Here is a 22,743-nt window from a genome sequence, read left to right as displayed (position 1 = left end):
ATGCTGATTTTTTAATGTATTTGATTTAAAATCTTAGTTGACAAAATTATTTTCTGTCCTAGCATTGCATTAATGTGGCAGGAGCTGTTCCAGTATTGCAGCGAAACTGGCATTTTTATATAGTGTTTTTTGAGCAGTGCTTATCAGTTTGAAAAAGAAATCAGTTGAAATCTGAAAGTGATCAACCACACAAAATGAAATGTGCTGTCAAAATACTGTTTGGTTAAAACAAATCTTGCCCAGAGCAGATATATTCTTACAGTCACTCTTGGAGTTCATTCAGGCAACATAATAAGAAAAAACTGAAGATGAAGACAGGTAGAGAAATACTGAATAAGAATGGATTGCATTAAAGTAGACCATTTTCCTGACTATATAGTGAAGTTCTGGTATCTTCACATAAGTGTTCAAGGTGGCAAGCTGAGAGTTCTGCATTTGTTTCAGTAACTCATGAAAAAATTATTTTCTGAATAATTGCAGAAGACCTTTTTCCAGACTAATGAATGAATCTGTTGCACTATAAATTATCAGGAAATAATGTTAGTGTGTTCAGTTAGGTACCTGTATAAAGAAAATTATATGTGATGTCAATAGATTTTAGTGTGTGAGGTTTCTTTGTTTAGCAGTTAATGTAGTTAGCATAGAATATTGTCTTTATTAGATAATTATTTTATTCATTAGTTCCTGTTGTGCGTGGAAGACAACACTATTTTTCAAAAGTCGGTGAGTAGTGTATTCTGGGCTGCTTCCGGCTGGATGTGTGGTGTTAGAAGTACTGTCTTAAATGAGTGGTTAAACACAGTGAAACAACATTGCACCTAACCTGCCACAGGAAGTGAAGCAGTAAGTAAACTGAGTGTGTTAGTTCATAAGTCAATGAAAACTTCAGATAAATAAAACCAGAAGTAGGACAGCATTTGAAGCCAGAAGTCTGAGGATGATTTTTCAGTAGTTTAGTCAGTATTTCTAGTTAACATTAGATAATGTAGTTTTGTTTAAACAGTAACTAGAATCTATTGACATGCTCTTTATTTCGTTTTTATTTTGTCATTGATTGAGTCCCGTAATACCAGTGTGGGACTTTGGCAGTTCATTTACTAGCCTACCACATTGAGAAGTGTAATACTGTACTGTGTTTTTTCAAGCTTTTTTGTCTATATGTTCTGTGGTTGTGAAGGGAAGACGAACACAAATTTTCTAGTGAGGGCTTAGGTCTCTTCAGAATAGGACTCCTTTTTTTGGTTCAAGCATAAATTTGTAAAATTCCCATAGTAGTTTTCCAGTTTCTTTCATATCTTTCTCGCCAGAAAAATAAGCATCTTGTACTATGTCTTGCTGGTAGGCATAGAAGAGAGGAGAAGGCATCTTGTTTTAACATGGTCTTTGTGCTGCACGTAAGTATTGCAGGGTTGATTCCTTGGTGTCCCTCCAGAGTATGGTCAGTACTAGTAAAATGTTCAGAGCTTGACAGAGTTAATACACTTGATCTGCTTTATTTACTTTTATGCACTATTTAAAGACTGAATGTGGTCTTTAATAGTTTTTATTTTTCTATAAAATACCTGCTCTATCTGTCTTGTTAGTGATACAGCAGAAAAAGGTTTCTGTTATTAAATTTTAATATATTTAATATTATATATATATAATATATTTAATATTATATATATAATATATATTTAATATACAATATATTTAAATGTTATTATCTTTTAATCATATTTAGTGCTGAAGGTGGTGAGGAGTAATCAGCATGGATTTATAATAGGAAAATTGTGCTTAACCAACCTAAGAGCCTTCTGTGATGTAGTCATTGACTTGGGGGAGAAAGGGAGAGAGTTTACCGTAACTTTAGTAAGGCTTTTGACACTGTCTTCTGTAGTCTTCTTGCAGACAGACTGACAGAGTATAGGTTAGGTTAAAGGACATGAGGTGCATTGAAAACTGGTTGAATGACTGGGAATAGAGCATGATGATCAGCAGCTCGAAGTCCAGATAGAAGCAAATTACTGGGGGTATTCCCTGATGTGACTTCATGGATCAGTACTGTGACCTGCTTGGATAGAGTACGTGCACCTTTAGCAAGTTCACAGATAATGCAAAACTGAAAGAGGAGCAGCTGAAACATACGTAGTTGTGCTGACATCCAGAGTGATGTGGATAGGCTGGAGAATTGGGCTGTGGGAGAGCTTGTGTAGTTAGACAAAGGAAACACAGAGCTCTGGTACTAGGGAGTAGTAACCCTAAGCACGTGGTGCGGGTAAACAGCTGGAAAGCAGCTCTGCAGAGAAGCATGTAGGTGTGAGGATATGAACAAAACCAGCAGTGTGCCTGTGTGGCAAAACTTCACATGTGCTTTTCCCACATGTAAAAAGGAAATATGTAAATAAAGATTTGGTTGTACAGTGTGACATGCTTCTACGCATAATACCAGCTGCCTCCTTCCATATAGTAAATTAACAATCTACTGCCTTTTTGTGAATGGCTTGTTCCTTGCACGGGTCTTGTGGTGTTGGGGGCCAGAAGCCATACAGCTATACTGCAAACTTGCTAAATGCATACCTCCTGACATTAGAAAGGGCTGGCTGGGCCTAATGGGGCTGGTGTGACTACCCCCCATCTTCCATGGAGCATGGGGAAAATACAGGGATCTCTTGTTTGTGTGTGGACCAGAGGTCACAGCTCTGACTGCAGTGCAGCTCATTCCATGAGGTTCATGACTTGACGTATGGTTGTCAGCCACTCAGTGAGGCAGTGGTATGGGCACCATTCCGCCCACCTATATGTTGCATGTGTGGATATAGAGGCTCTTTGTGATATTGTGTCTTTGTTTTGTCTACATGTTGTAATTAAATTGTGACAGATAGAATTGGAGTTCTGAACATGCTGTTTTTGAAATAAACTGGCAGATGGGAGTATTTTCATGCACAGTTTTGACAGTTTTCTGAAACATGGAAGCCTTTTACTGGTATTCTCTTAGAAGCAAAATAAAGAACAATTACACAGGTTTCTTAAAGCAGGCAAGTTAAACAGGTAGTCACAGTAAAAAACACCTTAATTGCAATCTGTAATTGATAGGACATTTTATAGTTGAATAATTTTATAACATATGCTTGCAAGGCTACTTACTCTCTTTCAATGCATGTTATAACAGTAACTGCATTGTTAGAGTACTAGCTGTGATTCAAAATGTCATTGAATTATGTTTGCTCAAAACACAATGAAAGGAGTGGAGTGTCAGCATTTAAAAAAATGCGAAGGTAATTTTAGAAATACAGAAGTGTTCCTAGGTAGGATCAGGCAAACAAGCAGAGATGACTGATGAGAAATTATAGGGACCTTGTCTTTGGCAATGATTGAGGATGTACATCTAAGTAGTAGTGAGTTAGAATTTTGAGTGTAAGCACTTGTAAGTCACAGTCATTTGGCAACTTATTTATGATAAGCTAGGCAGGTTTTTAATGTGATACCTTCACACCCAAACTTAAATCCTTTCACGAGACTTATAGTACACCATACATAGCAATTCCTTTTGCATCCATTAAGAATCTCTATGGTTGGCATTGCTTTGGACTGAAAACAATAAATTTGAAATTGTTTTGATTGCAAAATATTTACGTTGTAAATCTTGACATAGAAAACTCAGAGGGAGAGGTGGTTTCCTGTGATGTATTTTTGCAGAAATATTCACACTTCACCTGACTGGAGCTTAAAACTAAAGGATATAGGGGTCACTTTATTTCATTTCAGAAATGATGGTAGCCTGTTTATTTCCTTCAGAGTGTTCTGTGTTCTATTCTCTGGTGAAATTAGGAGTATGGCTAGCTCTGTAGTTTACTCATTTCTGTTCTACTTTCTTTGAATAGAACTGACTGTTGGATGGATCTTCCTTTGTAATGCAGCATAAGAGGTGTTAAAATCTTTTATTAGTGCTCATTAGATTAGTCAATACCCTTAAATGAGATGGAGTACTGCAGTTTTGTAAAACAGTGTTTACTGTTTGCTATCAAAGTCCTTGAAGATTATAATGGGAAGTTGCAGAATGTATCTTTCTATAATACTGAAAACTGGTGATAGCAGGATAGGTTATAAGACATTGATTCTGACAGTGATGTCTTTCAGTGCTCCTAGATTATATATTATGTGAATAAACTGTTTTTATGTATTGATGAAACTGCTCTTTGAAAAAATGCAGTTATTTCTTGACAACTGTTTTGCATACTCTAAAGGTATTATACAAGTTTGCACTTAAGTGTATCCTATTTTTTTAAAGATATGTAAAATCTACAGAGGTTTCCTGAGGATATCACTTGAGTGTTTTCTCATGTCATTACTCAACATTGACTGCTTTACTGTTGTTTGTATTAAATTTAGTGTTAATACTTACTTCTGCGGCTAGTACTATACAGTAATTTGTACTATATAGTAATAGTACTATACAGTACATTACACTAATGCAGAGTGAGCTATAAAATACAGTGTTTTTTTGCCATCAGAAGTTAACATTTTATATATGGGTTCAGTTACACTGAATTTAATTGCGCTCAGAAGTTAACTTAATATTTTTAATTCCAAAACCGAACTTTTCCTTAAATGTTTTACCAGGTAATAAATGTCTCCTGGTACACTTGATATAAAAGTGTTGAATGGGACAAAATATAGCCTGTTCAGTGTTAGAGGATGTGGCATTTACCAATATATATATATTGCCATCACCAGCAAGGAGGGTGTCTTTTTTGTTTGAAGCTCCAGGACTGAGAATTGGGGCACCTGAATTTGTAAATTTTTTTTTGTAATTTGCATTCTTATTGAGACTTCCACTTCTTCGTTTTGAAATTGTGCCTTTCTTGAATTTTGGCATTTTAATGCAATGTGTCTCTCAGTAGAATTAAGATTATCTTCCTTAAGTGGGTGATAAATAGGAACAAATAAAAGCTCAATGAACCTGTTATTAGTCTAGAATAGATTTCATGAAATGGAATGTTGGTTTCTTCATCAGGGAAGTTTCTTGGGTCTCTGAGGAGTTATATACTTCATGAAAGTCAGTCTGTCCAGGAAAGCAATGCTGAGTTGCAACGTGTTGGGAGCAAACTCACTCAGGTTTCAGCTGTGCTGGGCACACTGACACGCAGAATATTTAATCTTACTTACTTGATAATCAGCTGTCCTTGTTTTGCTTCATTTCCTAAAAGACCCTCCTTGTCGGGAAGGCGTGACCACTTCTTTGTGACTGTCTTTGAACGACAGCTTTCTGTTCATGAATGAAGCTACTTTGCTCTGGAATGGAATGGCACAGGCTCTTGCTAATTTAACTAGTTCTGCAGCAGTTGCAAGTTTTAAATGTTGTACAGACACAACAGTGCTTCTACTGGTTTAGCTTGTTTTGATCAGGGTGAGGAAGAGAAGCAAAGGGGAGCAATACTAGCAAGTACCCAGTTTTGTCAGGTTAAACAGTATTTATGCTTGTGCTGCTCTTACTGGTGAAATGGTGTTTTTTGGTTTGGTTTATCAAGGTTTTGTTCTGATAAAAGCTCTCAAAGCTTTTTTTTTCCATTTCGTAGAAAAAATTGCTTTTGTTCAGATTTTATAAACAGCTCAGCTTTTAATTTTTTAAAAATTTGAAGCTGTATGCCGTGAAATATTTGATATTTTTGCATATATTAGCTCAAGAGATCATTTACATATCTTCTAAATTGCATGTTTTTGAATCTTACAAAACAGTCTGAAGTGTTAGAACTAAATGGTATGTGATCTGAAGTGGTGAAGGATTTTAATTGTCTAAAACACTGGCTGTTTCGAAGCTGACAGTTTCTGAGTGTAAAAATTAAAGGTTTAATCAAGCAAAATTAGGTGGAGGAGCTAATGAGTTATTGCAATATATAGCTCTGGAACATGCTGTGGCTTGGTGAAGATAATGAGAACAATGGCTGTCTTTGAAAACTCCTCTATCACTACTTTCTTGAAAAAGAAAAAATTATTCTTGATCATTTGAAGTAGAACAAGTGACAAAGGCTGTATAAGTAAACTGAGAAAGGTGATTGAATGCTTGAATGGCAGCAGTAGATTAAAGATTTCCTTTATCATATTTTGCAGTCTGTGATTGCCATGTATCAGCACTCACTTTTGATTGAGAGAGTACACATTGTGATTAGGAAAGTTGATTTTGGGGCTGGATGGTGGCCTGGTGACTGCTGTCCAGTACTTTACTGGCTTTGCTGCAGCAGCATCACTGTCAGATGAGGAACAGTCTGATAGAATTCACTTCTCCGTTTGTGCTTTTGGAATACTGAGCCTGAACTGACATATTCGTAGGCTTAAAATACAGTAATTCCAAGCAGGTCAGTTGCCTCAGTTTCTGTTTTTTTAAAGTAAACAAATTAGGGAGGAGATAAAAACTATGGTATGTGTAGAGTCTCTGCCTCGTAGGGTTGTTCCTTGGGGAAAGTAGGTTATCTGGAAAACTCTGCTGTGTTAAAAATACTGTTTTTGGAAATGAGTCAGCTAGGAGGTTGAACTTGTAACAATGTGTTTGACAAAGTTTCGGAGTTATATGGGTTTTGACTGAAGGATTTTCTTCCTTTCACGGGTCTATTTTCTGAAAGTAAAAAAAACCCTTAAGTTCTAAGGATGCCCATTTTTACTCTTTTTCAGGTGGTATCATGGAAAACTTGACAGAACAATTGCAGAAGAACGTCTTCGACAAGCGGGAAAGCCTGGAAGTTACCTTATTCGAGAGAGTGATCGGAGACCAGGTTCATTTGTGCTTTCATTCCTTAGTAAAACAAATGTCAATCATTTTAGGTGAGAATTAAGTGTTTTATTTTGAATACTGTGATCTAACTACTTTTAGTTTCAGAACACAATAAAGTGAACAATGATTGCATTATAATGCAGTATTTTTGGCTCTTAATGCTTTAATTGTACAGCTTTTAACTTGTGTTTGATTGTTTTAAATCATGCTGCTTTAAAATTACTTTGTAGGGTGAAGAACCGAAGTGTGAGGAAACCAAAAATATCTGGATAGAGAAGCTTGCATAAAGTGGTTTGAATAGACTTAAAGCACCATGCAGGTTTCATTAGTCAGTGAAGGAGATAGTTTTGTGTCTGTTCCATAGTAATCATTGTAGTTATCACAGTTAAAGTGTTAGCAAGTCTGGTTGCTTCCTTAATTTTGAGGGGAAAAAAACCCACCCAAAACAAGCAAAAATCCCCCAAAACAAACAAAAAAAAAAGCCCAAAGCAAAAGCCACCAATAGATGATATGTTTAGTAATTGAAAGATTTGCTGGAAACAGCTTTCAGCATATGTCCTGAGCATTGTTTTCCGACTTCTGTTGCAGTGTTATATGCTTATGAGCTTGGGCTTAATATCTGAAGATTCATCTTTGTATGCATTTTACATTACTTCTTGGGAGAAACAGCTTAATTCACATTATGCATTAACTACTTAAATTGTTGTGTGAGCTTTTTCCCATTAGATATAAAAATTTTAATTAAGTTTCAGGAGATACTTTGATTATTCCAAAGTAATTTTTTAATTTTTAATATGGATGCTAAACTAACTGTAACAAAATTACTAATTTTTGATGGTGTTTGTTTTCTGCATTGTATAGTTCTGAAGTGTAGTAATTTTTTGTTAAAGTACTTTGCTACTTTGTTCATTTTATGCCTATTATAAAAGGTGTTTGTTGTGCATGATACAAATAATAATGCTGTTGTGTAGTAGTGCATTATTTCAGTTTTCCAGGATGTTCACACTTACTTTTTTTTAAATTTAATTTCATTTAGTTCTGACAAATGGGCTGTCTTTTTCTGTGAATCAGCACTTTCTTTAGATAAAAGACTGGTGGCTCATAAAATATATTTATGAATATTTTTGATAAAATATTCATTAGGTTTATTTACTTGTTTACAGAGAGTCTGTGATACTGTATTTTGCTGAATATAGACACCGTTTTAAGAATTAAACATGATGCTAATCTCCTTTTCTTAAAAAAAAAATTGGTAGCAAAAATTTTTCTCATGTCAAGCTTCTGTTTTTTTATTAACAGGATTATTGCCATGTGTGGAGACTATTACATTGGTGGGCGTCGCTTTGCTTCACTCTCAGACCTGATCGGTTATTACAGTCATGTGTCCTGCTTGCTGAAAGGGGAAAAGCTCTTATTTCCAGTAGCACCTCCAGAGGCAAGTAAAAAAATTCCTGAAGACTAACTTATTAAAATGTTTGTAACTTTAATCATTATTCAAAATTTTCTTTGGGAAAAAAAATTTTAGGAAGTTTCCTGTTGTTTGGCATAGGCATATGTGGAACTATAGGGAGTGTAAAAATGCATTTTTACTGATACAAAGTAATGATGAAAAAAATTTGCTATTTAATAAAAATACATAATGAGGAAGATAAAGGTATTGCAGTTATTGCACAATGTAGTAACATCATTTTAAGTAGGCAGAGAAAACAAGACAATACTGAGTTCTTGTAATAAAGAGCACTGTTACTGTGTAACTATCACTGTTCTGTCACATTTTGGCTATCTAACAATAGTTTCAAAATGCATCCTGTAGATAACCAAGGTTTCTTCCACATGCCCATCCTTGAAACAACAAAAGTAATTAAAATGAAAAAAAAAAACCACTGCAAAATATCCCCTGTAACAAAACCCAAAACCTGAATAAAGATGTTTCTGAATGTTAAAATTTGGGATTTTATTTCTGCTCTAAGTGAAAAAAAAATTTAAAGGAAGTGCTGTTAGTTCAACAAATTACACGTTTCTAGTTGACAGTGGTTTTGAGCTTTGGAAATAAAAAACTGGCAAGGCCTATATAAGTGGTGTTCTTTGCCTCAGAATAGCATAAGGCTGGGGAGAAAGATTCTGCAGTATAGAATATACAGTACAGAGTATAGAGAAAAAACCATTGCTGTTTTTTAAACTGTAGCCTGTGGAAGACAGAAGGAGAGTTCGAGCAATTCTACCTTACACCAAAGTGCCAGAAACTGATGAAATAAGGTATGTTTGAGTAACAGCAGTAGCTGTGAAATTCTCAAGAGTATTCATAAATAGTAATAATTTAGGTAGGTGTTCGTATGCAAGTATTTTCCAGTTGCATTTTAAACTTTACATGGTTAGATTAACAGATTATATCTCTCTGTTCTTTGGTTGGAAATAAGAACAAGACATTTTGTTCTTTGTATATTTGTTTGTATTAATTGAATGGAAGGTACATAAAGGTACATAGAATTAAAATATTATAATTTTGAAACATGTTTTATAAAGCCCTAGATTTTTACCAAAAGGATGAATTTATATGTCAGAGAATTCTGTATGGAAATGCCTTATCTGAGTGTGTGAAAGAAATGAGCTAGGCTTTTTTCTGAACTGACACAGAACTATTAGATGTGTAGCTGAGGGAAACAATTCAGATCACTAGAAAGAGAAAATGGGCCTTGACTACTTACAAATTTAAGAATGGAAGAAGTGGGTCTTTCAATAGAAGACCATTTTCTGGTTACTTGGGATTGATACTGCTTTTTTGAGATAATTTTTTTTCCAGCTGAAAAAATAGGAGGATTTGAAAGTGATTTGTGGTGATTTCTAATCTCTCTAATGTGACAGATTTCATAAACTGATGTAATACACCACTTGAATTGGGAATTTTCTTAGGTTTAAGATTATTATCTTAAAATGTAGAGAAAAATATGAGAGCTTTATATCCTCATTTGGATGGAAATTTATTCCAGGACTCACAGTCCAGTCTGCTCCTTTGTTTTTGTAATTATGTGTTTTACTAAGGTGATTGACTGGGAATGGTCTCTCTAATGGCACATTACAACTAAGGCTTCCTACTCTGTGTGAGAACAACAAAAAAGAATCTTTTAGGTGTCTTACTGCACCTATCAGCTTAAGAGGAAATAGCATTTTGTTGTTTGCTATCATAACAAAAATTATAGGCAATTAAACCTTTTCTTCCTCTTTTAGGGTAGAGCTGAAATGCAAAGTTGGTGTTTTGATGTCTACATGGCTAAAATAGTTCAGTTCATGGCAGAGCTGAGACCAGAGTTCTCAAGTTTGTTCTAGATTGAATTAATATGCTTTTGAAGTAATTATGCATTTCAGAGAATTTTGACTTAGAATTTTAATATCATAGTAAATATTTCTTAAGTTTGAGGTATTACTGAGTTAATTTCAACATGTCTTCCATGCCGTAACTATGCAGTGATGGAGGGTGCTTTTATTGTTTGTTACCTGTTAAAGCTGAATAGCAGTTGAATTTATTCTTTGTTTTCAATGGTGTTTTGTTGTGTTTTGTTTTTTCTGTTAGCCTACTTCAAATGAGAGCTGTGCCGTAGACAATTGCTGTGAAATTTTTAATTGCAATGGTAGTTAATGAGCTTCACTCTTTATTGTTTTTCCTGTACCTTGATGCATCATGAAACATGGTCAAAAATTCTGTGCTGCAGTGAAAGGTTTTCATGTGACCTGAGTTTGTGTTCTTAATATTTAAGGAGTCACTTACACTAGTCTCCAGAAATGAAAACTCCCTTAGACGAGGTGCTGGGTCCTGCACTTTGGCCACAATAAACCCTCTGCAGAGCTGAAAAGCTACCCGATGGAAATGGACCTGTGGGTGCTGGTCAGCAGCTGGCTGAAGATGAGCCAGCTGTGCCCCGGTGGCCAAGAGAGTCAAGGGCATCCTGACTTGGATCAGCAGTGCTATAGCTAGTAGGACTAAGAAAGTGATTCTTTCTCTGTGCTCAACACTGGTGGGGCCACATCCTGAGTACCATGTCCAGTTCTGGGCCATTCAACTCAGGAAAGACATTGAGGTCCTGGAGTGTGTCCAGAGAAGGGTAATGGAACTGGTAAAATGTCTGGAATACAAGTCCTGTTAGGAGCAGCTGCAGGGCCTCAATCTGGAGAAAAGGAGTCTCAAGGGAGATCTCATTGCTCTCTACGACTCCCTAAAAGAAGCTTGTAGCCAGGTAGGGTTCAGTCTCTTCTGCCAGGCAACCAGTGGCAGGATAAGAGAACATAATCTTAAATTCCCCTTTAGTCTACAGGGTGGTTTTGGGTTGGTCATTAGGGGAAAATTTTTCACAGAAAGGGTGATTAGACATTGAAATGCTGCCCATGGAGGTGGTCGAATCACTGTCTTGGAAGTTTATAGAAGGACTGGATGTTGCACTTAGTGCCATTGTCTGGTTGACATGTGGTATTTGGTAGTAGGTTGGACTCAGTAAGTAGTATCAGAGGTAATTTCCAACCCATTTGATTCTATGATGCTCTAATTCTGAACGTTAATGCTTCTTATGCTTGTAGCTAATTGCATGGCATCTCTGGTAACTGCTCTGTATTCTCTTTGCATCACTTGTCTTCATATGTGAGAACATAATGAATAGGTATTCCACAACTTACATTGTGCAAGGTAATTTTTCAATGAATGGAATATTATTTTCTTATAGACTGCTAAGGGTTATTTTACTTGTGTTGCATATTTGATCTCTCTTGATAAAAGAACAATATTCCTGTATTTTAATATTGCTGTGTTATTTTTGTTTTATACATTAGCATAGTTTGAAGTTGAGAGCACTGAAGCATATATTAGATACTAAACTTAAATCAAAAGTATGAAACCTTGTATATGGTAGCCACTTAACTGTGAGGAAAAATACACATGTGCTTGGAATATCAGTTCCTGCATTTTTTATGAATAGGTTTTCCCAAATATTTTATGGAAATTATACCCAAGAATTCATTGTGTTCATTAAACTTTAAATTATGATTGTATCTCTAATTTAAATCTTGCTGTAACCTTCTTCAGTTTCCTTAAAGGAGACATGTTTATTGTCCATAATGAATTGGAAGATGGCTGGATGTGGGTTACAAACCTACGTACAGATGAACAAGGTCTTATTGTTGAAGACCTGGTAGAAGAAGTGGTAAGTAATTTTTGTATTCAAATTTCTTAAATGAATGGGATTTTTTTTATGGAGTAATACTGAACAAAAACTAGTGACATTTAATTGCCTGTTTTCTAATTATGTACTTTTCTGAACCTAGTAAATTAATCTAGTAGTTCTAAAAAACTAAAACAAACCTTTAAGCATAGTTTATTATAAAAAAATGTTTATTCATGTGTTGTCCAAAGATAAGTGCAAATGAATAGTACTGTAAATTTACTAGGCATTTCCCTAAAATCTACTGTCCTGGTGAAGAATCATTCAATTGCATTTCTTTTTTGCAATTTTCATGAAAAGTTCAGTAACTCAACAGAATGTAGTTTTGCATTGTGGCAGATCTTTCTCTTTATTCTAGGATGAAATGGGTTAAAAATTTATTGGTGAGAAGAAAAAAAAGAAAAATATTTTTGTATAATATCTTCACAGTATGTGTGTTTTGCCAATAGCAATGTTACTTGAGATGCTTCTCATTGATGCCTGTGTTAGGATGTGAATAGCTAAACTGAAGTGACAATACTAGACTGTTGATCTGTAGACTGATAGGTCAGTGGTAATTTAACATTAGGAAGGCTGAGAAAGTTGAAACTTTCTAAAAAGTTACCACCTCTAAAGGACTTGGATCATGAATGAAGTAATCATCAGAAATAACATTTTTGCTGAATTTTCACCTAATGAATGAAGAGGAAAGCGTTTCATAGAGCTGCAGCAAGTCTTTTAGGTAAAAAATGTCTTAGATATCTAAAGGTAATTTTTTTTCTACAGAAGGTCTTAACTTGTGACTTTTTTTTTAATTGAGTTGCACTGTTGTCATTCACTTGATATGTTAATTTTCTCATAGGGAAGAGAAGAAGATCCCCATGAAGGCAAAATGTAAGGATTTTTGTTCTGTTGTTTGAAAGCAATCATAACTTTTGTCAAGTTCCACTGTGAGATTTCTAAGTTTTTGAGAAAGTGACCAAAGAGATTTGTTCTTTAATCTCAAGACTTCTTAATATACTAGCTGCTGCAGATGCAAGGATAATTAATGTGAAAAAGTCCTGTAATGGACTTTTGGTAGATTTACCATCTCTGGAGGGATTTAGAAGGGGTTTAGGTGTGGCACTTGGTGACATTGGTTTGGTGATGGCCTTGGCAGTGCTGTGTTAAGGATTGTATGTGATGATCAACGGTATTTTCCAATGCAAAGAATTCTTTGTTCTGTACAATCCTGTGATTCTTATAATGCTTAAAGTTTGAAGAAAAAGTCACAAGACTGTAAGTTTCCTTCTATTTACTTAAATACTTTAAAAATTTTTGAAAATTCAACTTAGAATCAGTAGTGTGTTGATATGTCAATCTGTTAATAGATTACATTCACAAGTGAAGATGAGTGGCAGATAGTTGTGAAAAATGTCTAGTGCCTTAATGACTTTTCTGATGTCCTCATTTGTTTGTCATATTTGTGCTTGCTGTTTTTTTGCTGTTTCCCACTTTCCAAGAAGCTGGTGGCAGAAGGAGGCATTTCAGTGGTCTATTTGGTTTATTGAGTTCTTCTAGTTTGGCTGTATGGATGTCTTCAAATGTGAAAATTTCATATTTGGAAAGTAGCTTGTAGGGGATGTGTGGAGCTTTGATGCTGTCTTTCAGCTGTTGTTTACCTTTCAGAGGAATCCATATTAATATCTGAAGATAGTATAGAAAGAAAGCCAGAAATTCGGGTCTTTTCTTATAAAAGCACCGTATCTTTAGCTTTCCTTTAAATACAGGTTATTCAGTTGTAGTATGTCAAGCTTTTCTGAATACTGGTAAGTATCATGCCAAAACTAGGCAGAGGCTGTGAACTTTTGTGGGGTACTGCTCTGACACAAGACTCTGGGAAAGTACAAGGTGTGAGATCAAAGCAGTTTATATTCATTAATCTAACAAAGCTAGGTTTTGGTTCCACAGCTCTGGCAAATTTGAGTTTGAGGTTTTCTGTGTATAACTTCTTGTTTGAGCTTCAGATTTCATGATGCTAGTACATTGCTGTATGACTTTAAATAATGCATATCAAATTACCTACTTTTTGGACAATTCATATCAATCTCTAAACTCGCTTGTATTTGAACATCAGCTCCAAGTGTTTTATTGAAGTAATTTATTTCTTATACCTATTAGTGTTAGTCTTTCATGTTGTTGGGAGGAGAGAATCATTTAGTAGCATGGACATTGATTGTCTCATCCATATATATTGGGTCTTTTAAAATAAAGATTAATTCATAGGTGCCAGAGCCTTGAATGTCAGCATAACCAAAAAAGAGAGCTGGTAGTCTTGCTTTCTAATTTTTCTCTTCATCTTTGTTAAGATGGTTCCATGGGAAGATCTCCAAACAAGAAGCTTACAATTTGCTGATGACAGGTGTGTGTATTTCTGATGTGAAATACAGTGATAGTGAAATGGCACAAAGCTATCCTGTTAATATTAAACTAAAGGCAAAAATTCCTTCTATGTCTAAACATAAATGAGTGTGTTAGATTCTCCAATACCTCTGGGTGCTACCTCAGTAGAATATTACATTGGACGAAAACTTTCATGGCTATCAGTACTGAGTATGTTCTCAAGTAAAGTTAATCTAAAATTTTTTTATTTAATTATTAATTAAATTATATTAATTATTTTATTTTTAAATTGTTTTATGTAGAATCAGTTATTTCACTTTCATAAAGCAAGTATTTCTTTAGTTGAAAACAGTACTTCTGACTCATATTGTTTAATACCCTACTTTAAATATTGGCGCAGAGATTTGAAAATGTTATGAAACTTTTTTTGTATGATGTTTTAAAGAGATAGCAAAGATATGGCTAGGTTGCAGGCTACAGTGGAACCATTTTTCATTAATTCTGGTGGTTTAGTACTAGTTCTTCTAGTTTGAGAAGAACAACCGGAATTTACCTTTATAGGGTTTATATCTCTTCAGGTGTGCAGTTCTTTCTAGTTTATGTAGAAATAGATTTTGTAAGGGTTTACATATATCACTAAGAAAAATAACACTGTTATGATGTCTTTTTAGTTGGTCAGGTGTGCAGTTTTCTTGTGAGGCCTTCAGATAATACTCCTGGTGATTATTCACTTTATTTCCGGACCAGTGAAAATATTCAGCGTTTTAAAATATGTCCAACATCAAACAATCAATTTATGATGGGAGGCAGATATTATAATAGGTGAGTTCTTATGGCAAAATGAGTTGTGCATATTTTGTACTTGCATAACTTGCTCCTGATAATTATTTACTACTATGATTTTAAGACTGTAGTTTCCTTTATACTAAATATTTTCTCTAATTTCCATAGTCGTTACTTCTAACTGAGCATATTCTTACAGCTTAAATAACCTAAGTGTAACTCGTTTCTCTTAAAGTATTTGTGCTTGTTCTGCCAAACAGTTGCTTCACTCTGTAAATTGTAGTTTGAATGGATCATGTGGATCCATAAATTTTGTATCTGTAATTAAGAGATTACTCTATTTGAGGCAGCTGGGAAGCTTCTACATGCGTTCTTGTCTATTTGAAAAGGGGAAAATAAAAACGCTAATTTTATCTGAGACAATCAATAGAGTTTTCAAATAATAGAAATGGGTATTTACAAGAAAGGGGATAAATGCCTTTGTTGTTGAAAAAATTACTAAATTACATTGAAATATGTGCATGGTACTTGGAACAGAAATATTGATCAGTTCATTTAGAGTGAACAAACTTAAGATGCATTTCTTTTGCCATTGGTGCAAAGAAATAGTAATTTGTACAAAACAGAAAGAGAAAATAATGAGGTCTTTCCCCTTTTATGGGAGAAACTATCAGTACACCTCCATCTTTCATAGTATTTTTTTTAGAGTTGTTGTATCTGTAAGAATTTTCAGTAGTGAAAACTCACCTTCTTCCTTAAAAAGAGGTCATTGCCTGCCTTAAAAAAATCAGCATTTTTCCTGTCCTGCTCACCTAGAACAAGGGCATTCTTACCCCAGTAGAGAATTTCTGTGTCTTCTGATTGGGTAGAGGTTTAGCAGCTGTGTCTGAGAAAATGTCAAGGTCTCCTCATTAAGTTCAGTGGACTTTTTCATATGACTTCACTCACATGATGCTGTGAGGCTAAATAATTGGATCCTGATCAACCTATGCCCATTTCACACCCAGGCTGCTTGAATACCTTCTTCATTAATTGGTCTGGCCTCCAGCCATCCTTACTGAAAACTAGGCTAGCTGCAGGGTCAGCCTTTCGTGAAAGTAAATGCCGATTTGTAGTTGCAGGATGAGGATGATAGGCCAGGAGCCCCCCACCCTTGGTGATGTCAAATTAATCATCAAGTTAGTGTAACTCTTATTAGTCTCAAATGGGTTTGTAGCCATAAATAGTACACTTAAAGAAAGATACCACTTTGTTATTGCTTCAGAATACTTTATAATACAGTGCTGGATTCACTTGGTGTGTAGATTATATTTGTCTGAAAGAGATTCTATGCGGCTGAACAGAAAACAAGATTTTAAAGTTAAGCAGCAATAAATTATGACAAAGTGCTTTAAGAATTTCTTTTAGTATTTTGGTATGTAGTTTTCCAGAGATCATCCTTAGTGTCAAAGAAAATCTTTGTTTTTGTTGTATGTTTGGGAGAATTACCACTATACTCTTAAGGTGATATTCAGTTCAAATGTCTGTGTGTATAAGGTTGGTAAATTTGCTGGAAGTTCAAACATATAATGAAGAATGCAGCCCTTAGCTGCCCCATCAAGCTTGGAGTCCTAGTCTAAGTGTTACTCTAACTCCAGAAAGAGTTTTTAAATACAACTGACTTTATTCTTCGGCCCGTATTACAAAATTGCAGAAATTTTGCAGGCACCTGCTCCTTACATTGAGGAACTCCTAATGGCATTTTTAATCGAGTAAGTAGATGCTGCATTGAAGGTCAAGGTATTCCTAATTTGATGAGAGAGAAAATTCATATAATGCTGTTTGATCAATTAGAAAATGTTGGTAGTAGCTATTCAGCCTGTGAAATGTAATGACTGAGTCATTGTTTTTGTAGTGTGACACAGTTGGAATTCTTATGTAGAAAACAGCATTATACAGACAGCATCTTAGTAAAAATTGAAATTAACTCGTTGATTTCATTAAAACTGAAGGAAACATTAACCTCATTTTACATATCTGAAAAATAAAAGTGCTCATGGGAAGGTAATTTTATCAAGTTTGCCTAGTTCATAGCTTCATAAAATTGAAAAGCCAACCAAGATATCTTGATATAGCTTTATTTAGAAGTTTTTGAGATTTTTTTACAGTATTAACTATTGTTCCTGCATTGCACACATGCCTTATTTGTATCTTTGTGCACACAGCTGAGTATATATGAACTGGGAAGTCACACTGAGTATATTTTTATCTGTTTAATTACTTAGCTCTTTTTCTAGATGGATATTTGCATGTGATTAATTCCTGTTGATGTCCCTGTTGCTGTTCTTTATTACAGTGTAAATTTCAGTAGTGTGAAAATAAATTAGAGCAACTTAAATGCCTTGAATTTCAGCTTGTATCTGTCACTCCTTCTCTCTTGAGCCTTCCAAATGCGATTGCAGTCTGAATCTGATTCTAGTCATGAATGCATCCCTGTAGATGAGTGCTACTGACACGAGTATTTAAAAGAATAGCTCAGTGATGTCCAGTTGTAGTCTGTATAAGCCCTGTTACCTTTTCTGTTTTCTATTCCTGTTCTTCTAGAAAGGGATTGCACTTCACTCAGAAAATGTCCCATTCCACTTAGCTAATTTCTCTAGGACTTGGAAAATTATTGCCAATGAAATAGCAATTTTTCAGCTTGGTTGGAAAGCAGGTAATGCACATGTACTTCCTGAATGTGGAAAGTGCAGTGTCCTAATTTGACATTTTAAGCAAGTCATTAAAATATTTTGCAGAGTTTAGGTTAATACATTCTGAATACAGTTTTGTGAACTTTCTTGACTTCAGTATATTAGTAAACCCTCATTCCTTTCAAATAAGATTATGATGATTAACACTTAATTTTATTAAAACTTTAAAGGAACATTTTTGTGGTTTTATGGAAAAGCAGATTCTCAAATGGTGGAAAAAATTAATGTGTTTAACATTTCAATATTCTTTTTCTTATTGGAACAGTATTGCTGACATCATTGAGCACTACAGAAAAGAACAGATTGTTGAAGGATATTACTTAAAAGATCCTGTTCCAATGCAGGTAGGATTTAATCTCTGAGCCTTTGATGTTGAAGTCCCACACTGAATCACTATCAAATCAATTTATGAACTAAATTACAGCAGAGATACCAGTGGTAGTTAAACAGCATCATCTCCAGTAGTCAGTCATCAACAGTTTCAATGTTTTCATCTCATCTGTTTCTTTTGTTTTATCCTCAAATACATACATTTACTGAAGACTGCGTTGTAGTCAACAGAAAGCATGGTAAGTTCTGTTTATGCTGTGAGGTGTTTGACCTCTACTGTGCACCCCTAGTTCCTGGGCTCATGCTTTGATTTAGTCCCATATTAAGGGGAGCCAGTCTGCCCTCTCTTCTGTCTCTGGGGTTTTTTTCCTGTCACAGGAAACCTATACACACCAAAAAGCTTCAGGAGTGATTGCAGGGCTGGGACTGCAGCACTTGTTCTCTAACACACTTGCCCCATAGCAGAAATTGATTCTAAGAGATCACCAGTAATAAGCATACTACATCATTACCTTTTCATGAGCTTATAACTAGTTGTAAAATTTACATACCTATTCTTCTCTTTCTCTGTTCCCAAGCTTTCCTGTTTCAGTGGAAATCAGAAATTTGCTCTTCCTGTCCTCCCTAAAGAGAGTTGCAGTCAATTCATACCCCTTTGTGGCATCTTTTTTATTAATATGAGAGCATTTCTTCTGTTCACCAAGCTAAGCATACAGAAGCTGATCCTTTCTTGAACATGTACCAGAACAATTTAGGGTAGTACCATGTTATGCATAATTCCCTTTCCCTCTGGAAAGCACTTAACGAATATACATGTAATTTTCTGTGGTGGGTTGAACCTAGTGAGCTGCTAAGGATCTGCACCTTTGTTTGCTCATTCTCTATTCTTGAGGAGTGGGGCAAAAGCAAAAAAACTCCTGGGTTAAGATAAATACTGTTTTATAAGCATACAAAAGGGTGATACAAAGGCAACACTCAGCACGTCTCACAAGTGTACTAATGCCCAGATGCTCTCTGAGACCTCCGTGTGCCCACATGCTTATTGCTCATCATGATGTTACATGGCAGGGAGTATCCCTCTAAGAAATTGGCATTGTCTGTCCTGGCTATCTCTGTTCCCAGCATATTGTCCAGCAAGCCATCTTACTGAGGAAGGGGGCAGAGAGGGAAATGGAGAAAGTCTTGAGGCTGTGCAGGTACTGATCAACAAAAGCCAGAACACTGGTATGTTACCAATACCATTACAGTCACAAAACCAAAACACAGCACCTTAGGGGCTGCCATGACAGAAGTTAAGTCCATCCTTGTGGGACCAGTATGTTAGAATAGCCAACAGTTCACAGCCCAGTCCTCCAATGAATGACTCAGCTGTCCACATCTCATTTTCTATAAGTATCAACAGGTGTAACTGCTGTGTTTCACTAAGAGATGCATTCCTTGTTATTGCAATTTTTCCTATACTGCTAACTGTGTTGTGTCCTTGATGCTTCCCCATTCTTTCCTGCTGTTAACTTGTGCTCAGTAATGTGCTTGGGTCAGAAAGCAAATAAGAATTCTGAGACTGCTCCTTGGAAAATTTAATTACTAACTTTCTTCATTTTTCCTCTTAATGGCAATAAGTCTTCATTTTAGCTTTTCACATACGTGAAACTTACAGTTTCTGTATTAATAAACTCTTTATTGACTCATTTTCCATGTGAGAGTACTTCAGATTCTTTTAACCTAGCCAGATGCACTTGTGACTTTATTTGAAGATTTAGTACTCAGTGTTGCAGTTAATGTTCAGCTTCACCTCCCTTCCATGGAACACCATGCTCTGTGTTTTTGAGGGGGAGAAAGAATTCAAAAGTTTTTCATCATTTTAAAGTCAATCTGGTGGAATTCCTGTGTCTGATATGCTGTTTGCTTAAAAGTATTTGCCACTAGATGTCTTCTTTTGTGCACTTCTCCTTGTGCACTTTTGTTAAAGATATTATCTTGATAGATAATCATGTTATGTTATGTTATCATTTCATAACATATGGATATAGCTTCCTTTGTAGGTCTTGTAATTCCTATTAGTATTACCAAATTATTTTTCATCTTGCTGTTGTTGTTTTGGTCAAAATCATAATTCTTACAGATATATGCACAGGAAGAAAAGTAGAATATTATGTAAGAACCAGTTCATATGTCTCTTTTCATCTCAGTGATGTCCTTACTACTTTATAGTCTTGCTTTTCTTGGGTTTTTTTAATGGCTAAAGAACTTTTGTTCATCAGCTTACTTAGTAAGGTCAGACCTCGCTGGGTCATATATATTACTTGCATTTCTAGATACTACCATTTATTGTGTGAATTTATCTTTTTTCGATTTCCTGTTTCTTCCTTTCGTCTCTTGTCCTGAATTCTGCTCTGTTACAACATGTGAGTTCTAAAGAGATTAATGGGGGACTGTGCCACTTTGAGTCGGTTTTAATTATGATCTGCACCATTTTTGTTGCTTCAGAGTTTATCCATGATATGTCAGGCCTGTGAGCTTTGGTAGAAGACAGTTAGAAGCTAGATAAATTTTCAAAGACTGGCATAAATTTTAACACAGTGAAATCACATGTAGAAACAAAAAGCATGATGTTTCACTGTGATTGTCTGTATTGAAAGCCCCTATTTTCTTTCAGTTTGGGAAGTATGGAAATAGTTATAGTACATTTCTAGCATGTGTATTGTATGAAAAATGAATGCTTTAGCAAAATGCAGGAGAGAACAATAGTAATGAGTTAGGTAGCATTCAGTAAGATGATCCTGATTGCAACTTCATAGTTGGCAATTTCTGAGCTTAAAGTATGTTTTTCTGACATGTTTTCTAGCACCAAGAACAAGTGCTTAATGATACAGTGGATGGAAAAGAAATCTACAATACCATTCGTCGGAAAACAAAGGATGCTTTTTATAAAAATATTGTCAAAAAAGGTTATCTTCTGAAAAAAAGTGAGTTATGTTTGCCTCTATTATGTCTTTAAAGGAAGAGGAAAAGCAGATAAGGATCATAGAATCATGCAGTATCTTAAATAGGTTGGGAGTCATAAAGATCATGCGCAGGTCCACTGAAAACTAAACCACATGACTAAGAGCATTATTTGGACACTCCTTAAACCCTGACAGGCTGTGAGCATTTCCTGCATACCCTTTTCAAAGGACCAGCCATCTCCTCAGTGAAGAACTTTTTCCTAAGGTCTAATCTGAAATTTCTGTGTATCAACTTTGTTCCATTTCCTTGTGCCCTATTGTTGGTCACTAGAGGGCAGAGATCAGCACCTTCTATCTGAGTTTAATGAATTTAGTGGTACTAGAAAGAGCAAAATTGAAGTGGGCAAAAGGTTCTAGAAAGTGTGTAAGGAATGTGAAAGATCTCTTTCCTTAAGTAGTAGATGAATAGAACAATGTGATACATGAAATTACATGCAGTATGAAAATTTAGGTTGGCAGTTCTGAAAAAATCAGCACAGCACAAAAAGTAGGCATCCGTGTCAAAGGTAGCATTCAAAATCATGAAATGAAATATATTTTCATAAAATGCTTGTATTTAATATTGAACTCACTAAGTTCTAACTGATAGAGGATTGAGAGAGCTAGAATAGTATAAATCTGTACATTCACTGCAGAGAACAGCTGGTTTAATTTTGTTATTCCAAGTCAGGTTGTATGTTTTCAATCTTAAATTTAATATGCACAGTCTGCCATACAAAGGATATAGTGACTTTTTAGGGTTCTAACACTGACACAGCATAGCATACAATAAGCACATTAAAAGCTGACAGCTTGACTTATTTCAGTGTAACCTTCAGTATTACCCTGAAGAATTTCCATTGAACAAGTCTTTGAAGTTTTGAGGAAGCTGGTCCCTTGCCGAGTGTTATATTTCTACTTTTTGGAAAAATCAGCATTAATGGACGCAGAAAAACGGTATCAGTAACAAGATTTCTGCAAATGACAAGAAGGATAAGTTACAGGTGGTAATGTGGATAGTGACCAAATGCAAGAAAGAAGGTATGAGTTTACATATAGCCTAATACAAGAGACATTAAAAAACCCCAAACCACCCCAAACTATACCTTCTGAACAGAATAAGGGAAGCATCTCATTTGTTGAGAAGGTTTATTCTGAGAGGTGTAGAGAGATGCCATGGAATAAGGAATGAAATGGGAATGACTTGGAAAAATTAGGCTAAAAGAGGCAAATTAGAGTACTGTCTTGTAGAAGGACGCACATAGTGTATATGGACTAAATGCAATAAAATCACTCTTCCACCTAGGAGTTATAGTATAATAAATGAGTGTTACATTTGTATTTTGAAAACAATTTTGCTACTAGTTTTATTGAGGCCCCAGTGGATTTATGATGATTGAAATGTGAAATAAAGGCTGAAATGGTACTCTGATTTAAGCATTATTTTGCTGCAGAATGCTCCTAATCCACTGTAATTCAAAGAACCTTTCTCTGCAGCAAGTGGAACCAGCCAAATTCTTACATATGGTTGTGCTTACAGGTTGATTCTGATTTAAGTTTGCATATAAAATATTTCCATTTCTGTTCTTCAGCTGTATGTT

General features: G+C 35.2%; 1 protein-coding gene across 2 annotated transcripts in view; it reads left to right on the top strand.

Annotated features, from left to right (window-relative positions):
* The window catches only part of RASA1 (RAS p21 protein activator 1), a 45,356-nt gene that overhangs the window by 2,674 nt on the left and 19,939 nt on the right, over positions 1–22,743 (top strand). The window contains exons 2-10 of one of the 2 annotated variants that reach the window (XM_030969214.1): positions 6,649–6,798; positions 8,048–8,183; positions 8,934–9,004; positions 11,817–11,934; positions 12,794–12,825; positions 14,280–14,332; positions 14,985–15,135; positions 18,094–18,172; positions 21,004–21,124. In XM_030969214.1, coding sequence (XP_030825074.1) covers positions 6,649–6,798; positions 8,048–8,183; positions 8,934–9,004; positions 11,817–11,934; positions 12,794–12,825; positions 14,280–14,332; positions 14,985–15,135; positions 18,094–18,172; positions 21,004–21,124 — 911 coding nt within the window. Of the gene's footprint in view, positions 1–6,648; positions 6,799–8,047; positions 8,184–8,933; positions 9,005–11,816; positions 11,935–12,793; positions 12,826–14,279; positions 14,333–14,984; positions 15,136–18,093; positions 18,173–21,003; positions 21,125–22,743 lie in introns of those variants that run through there. The other variant, XM_030969215.1, reaches the window with a different exon arrangement.

The sequence above is a fragment of the Camarhynchus parvulus genome, chromosome Z, assembly GCF_901933205.1.
Source record: "Camarhynchus parvulus chromosome Z, STF_HiC, whole genome shotgun sequence".
In the NCBI taxonomy this organism is placed as follows: domain Eukaryota; kingdom Metazoa; phylum Chordata; class Aves; order Passeriformes; family Thraupidae; genus Camarhynchus; species Camarhynchus parvulus.
This window is presented reverse-complemented; position numbering and strand designations above follow the sequence as displayed.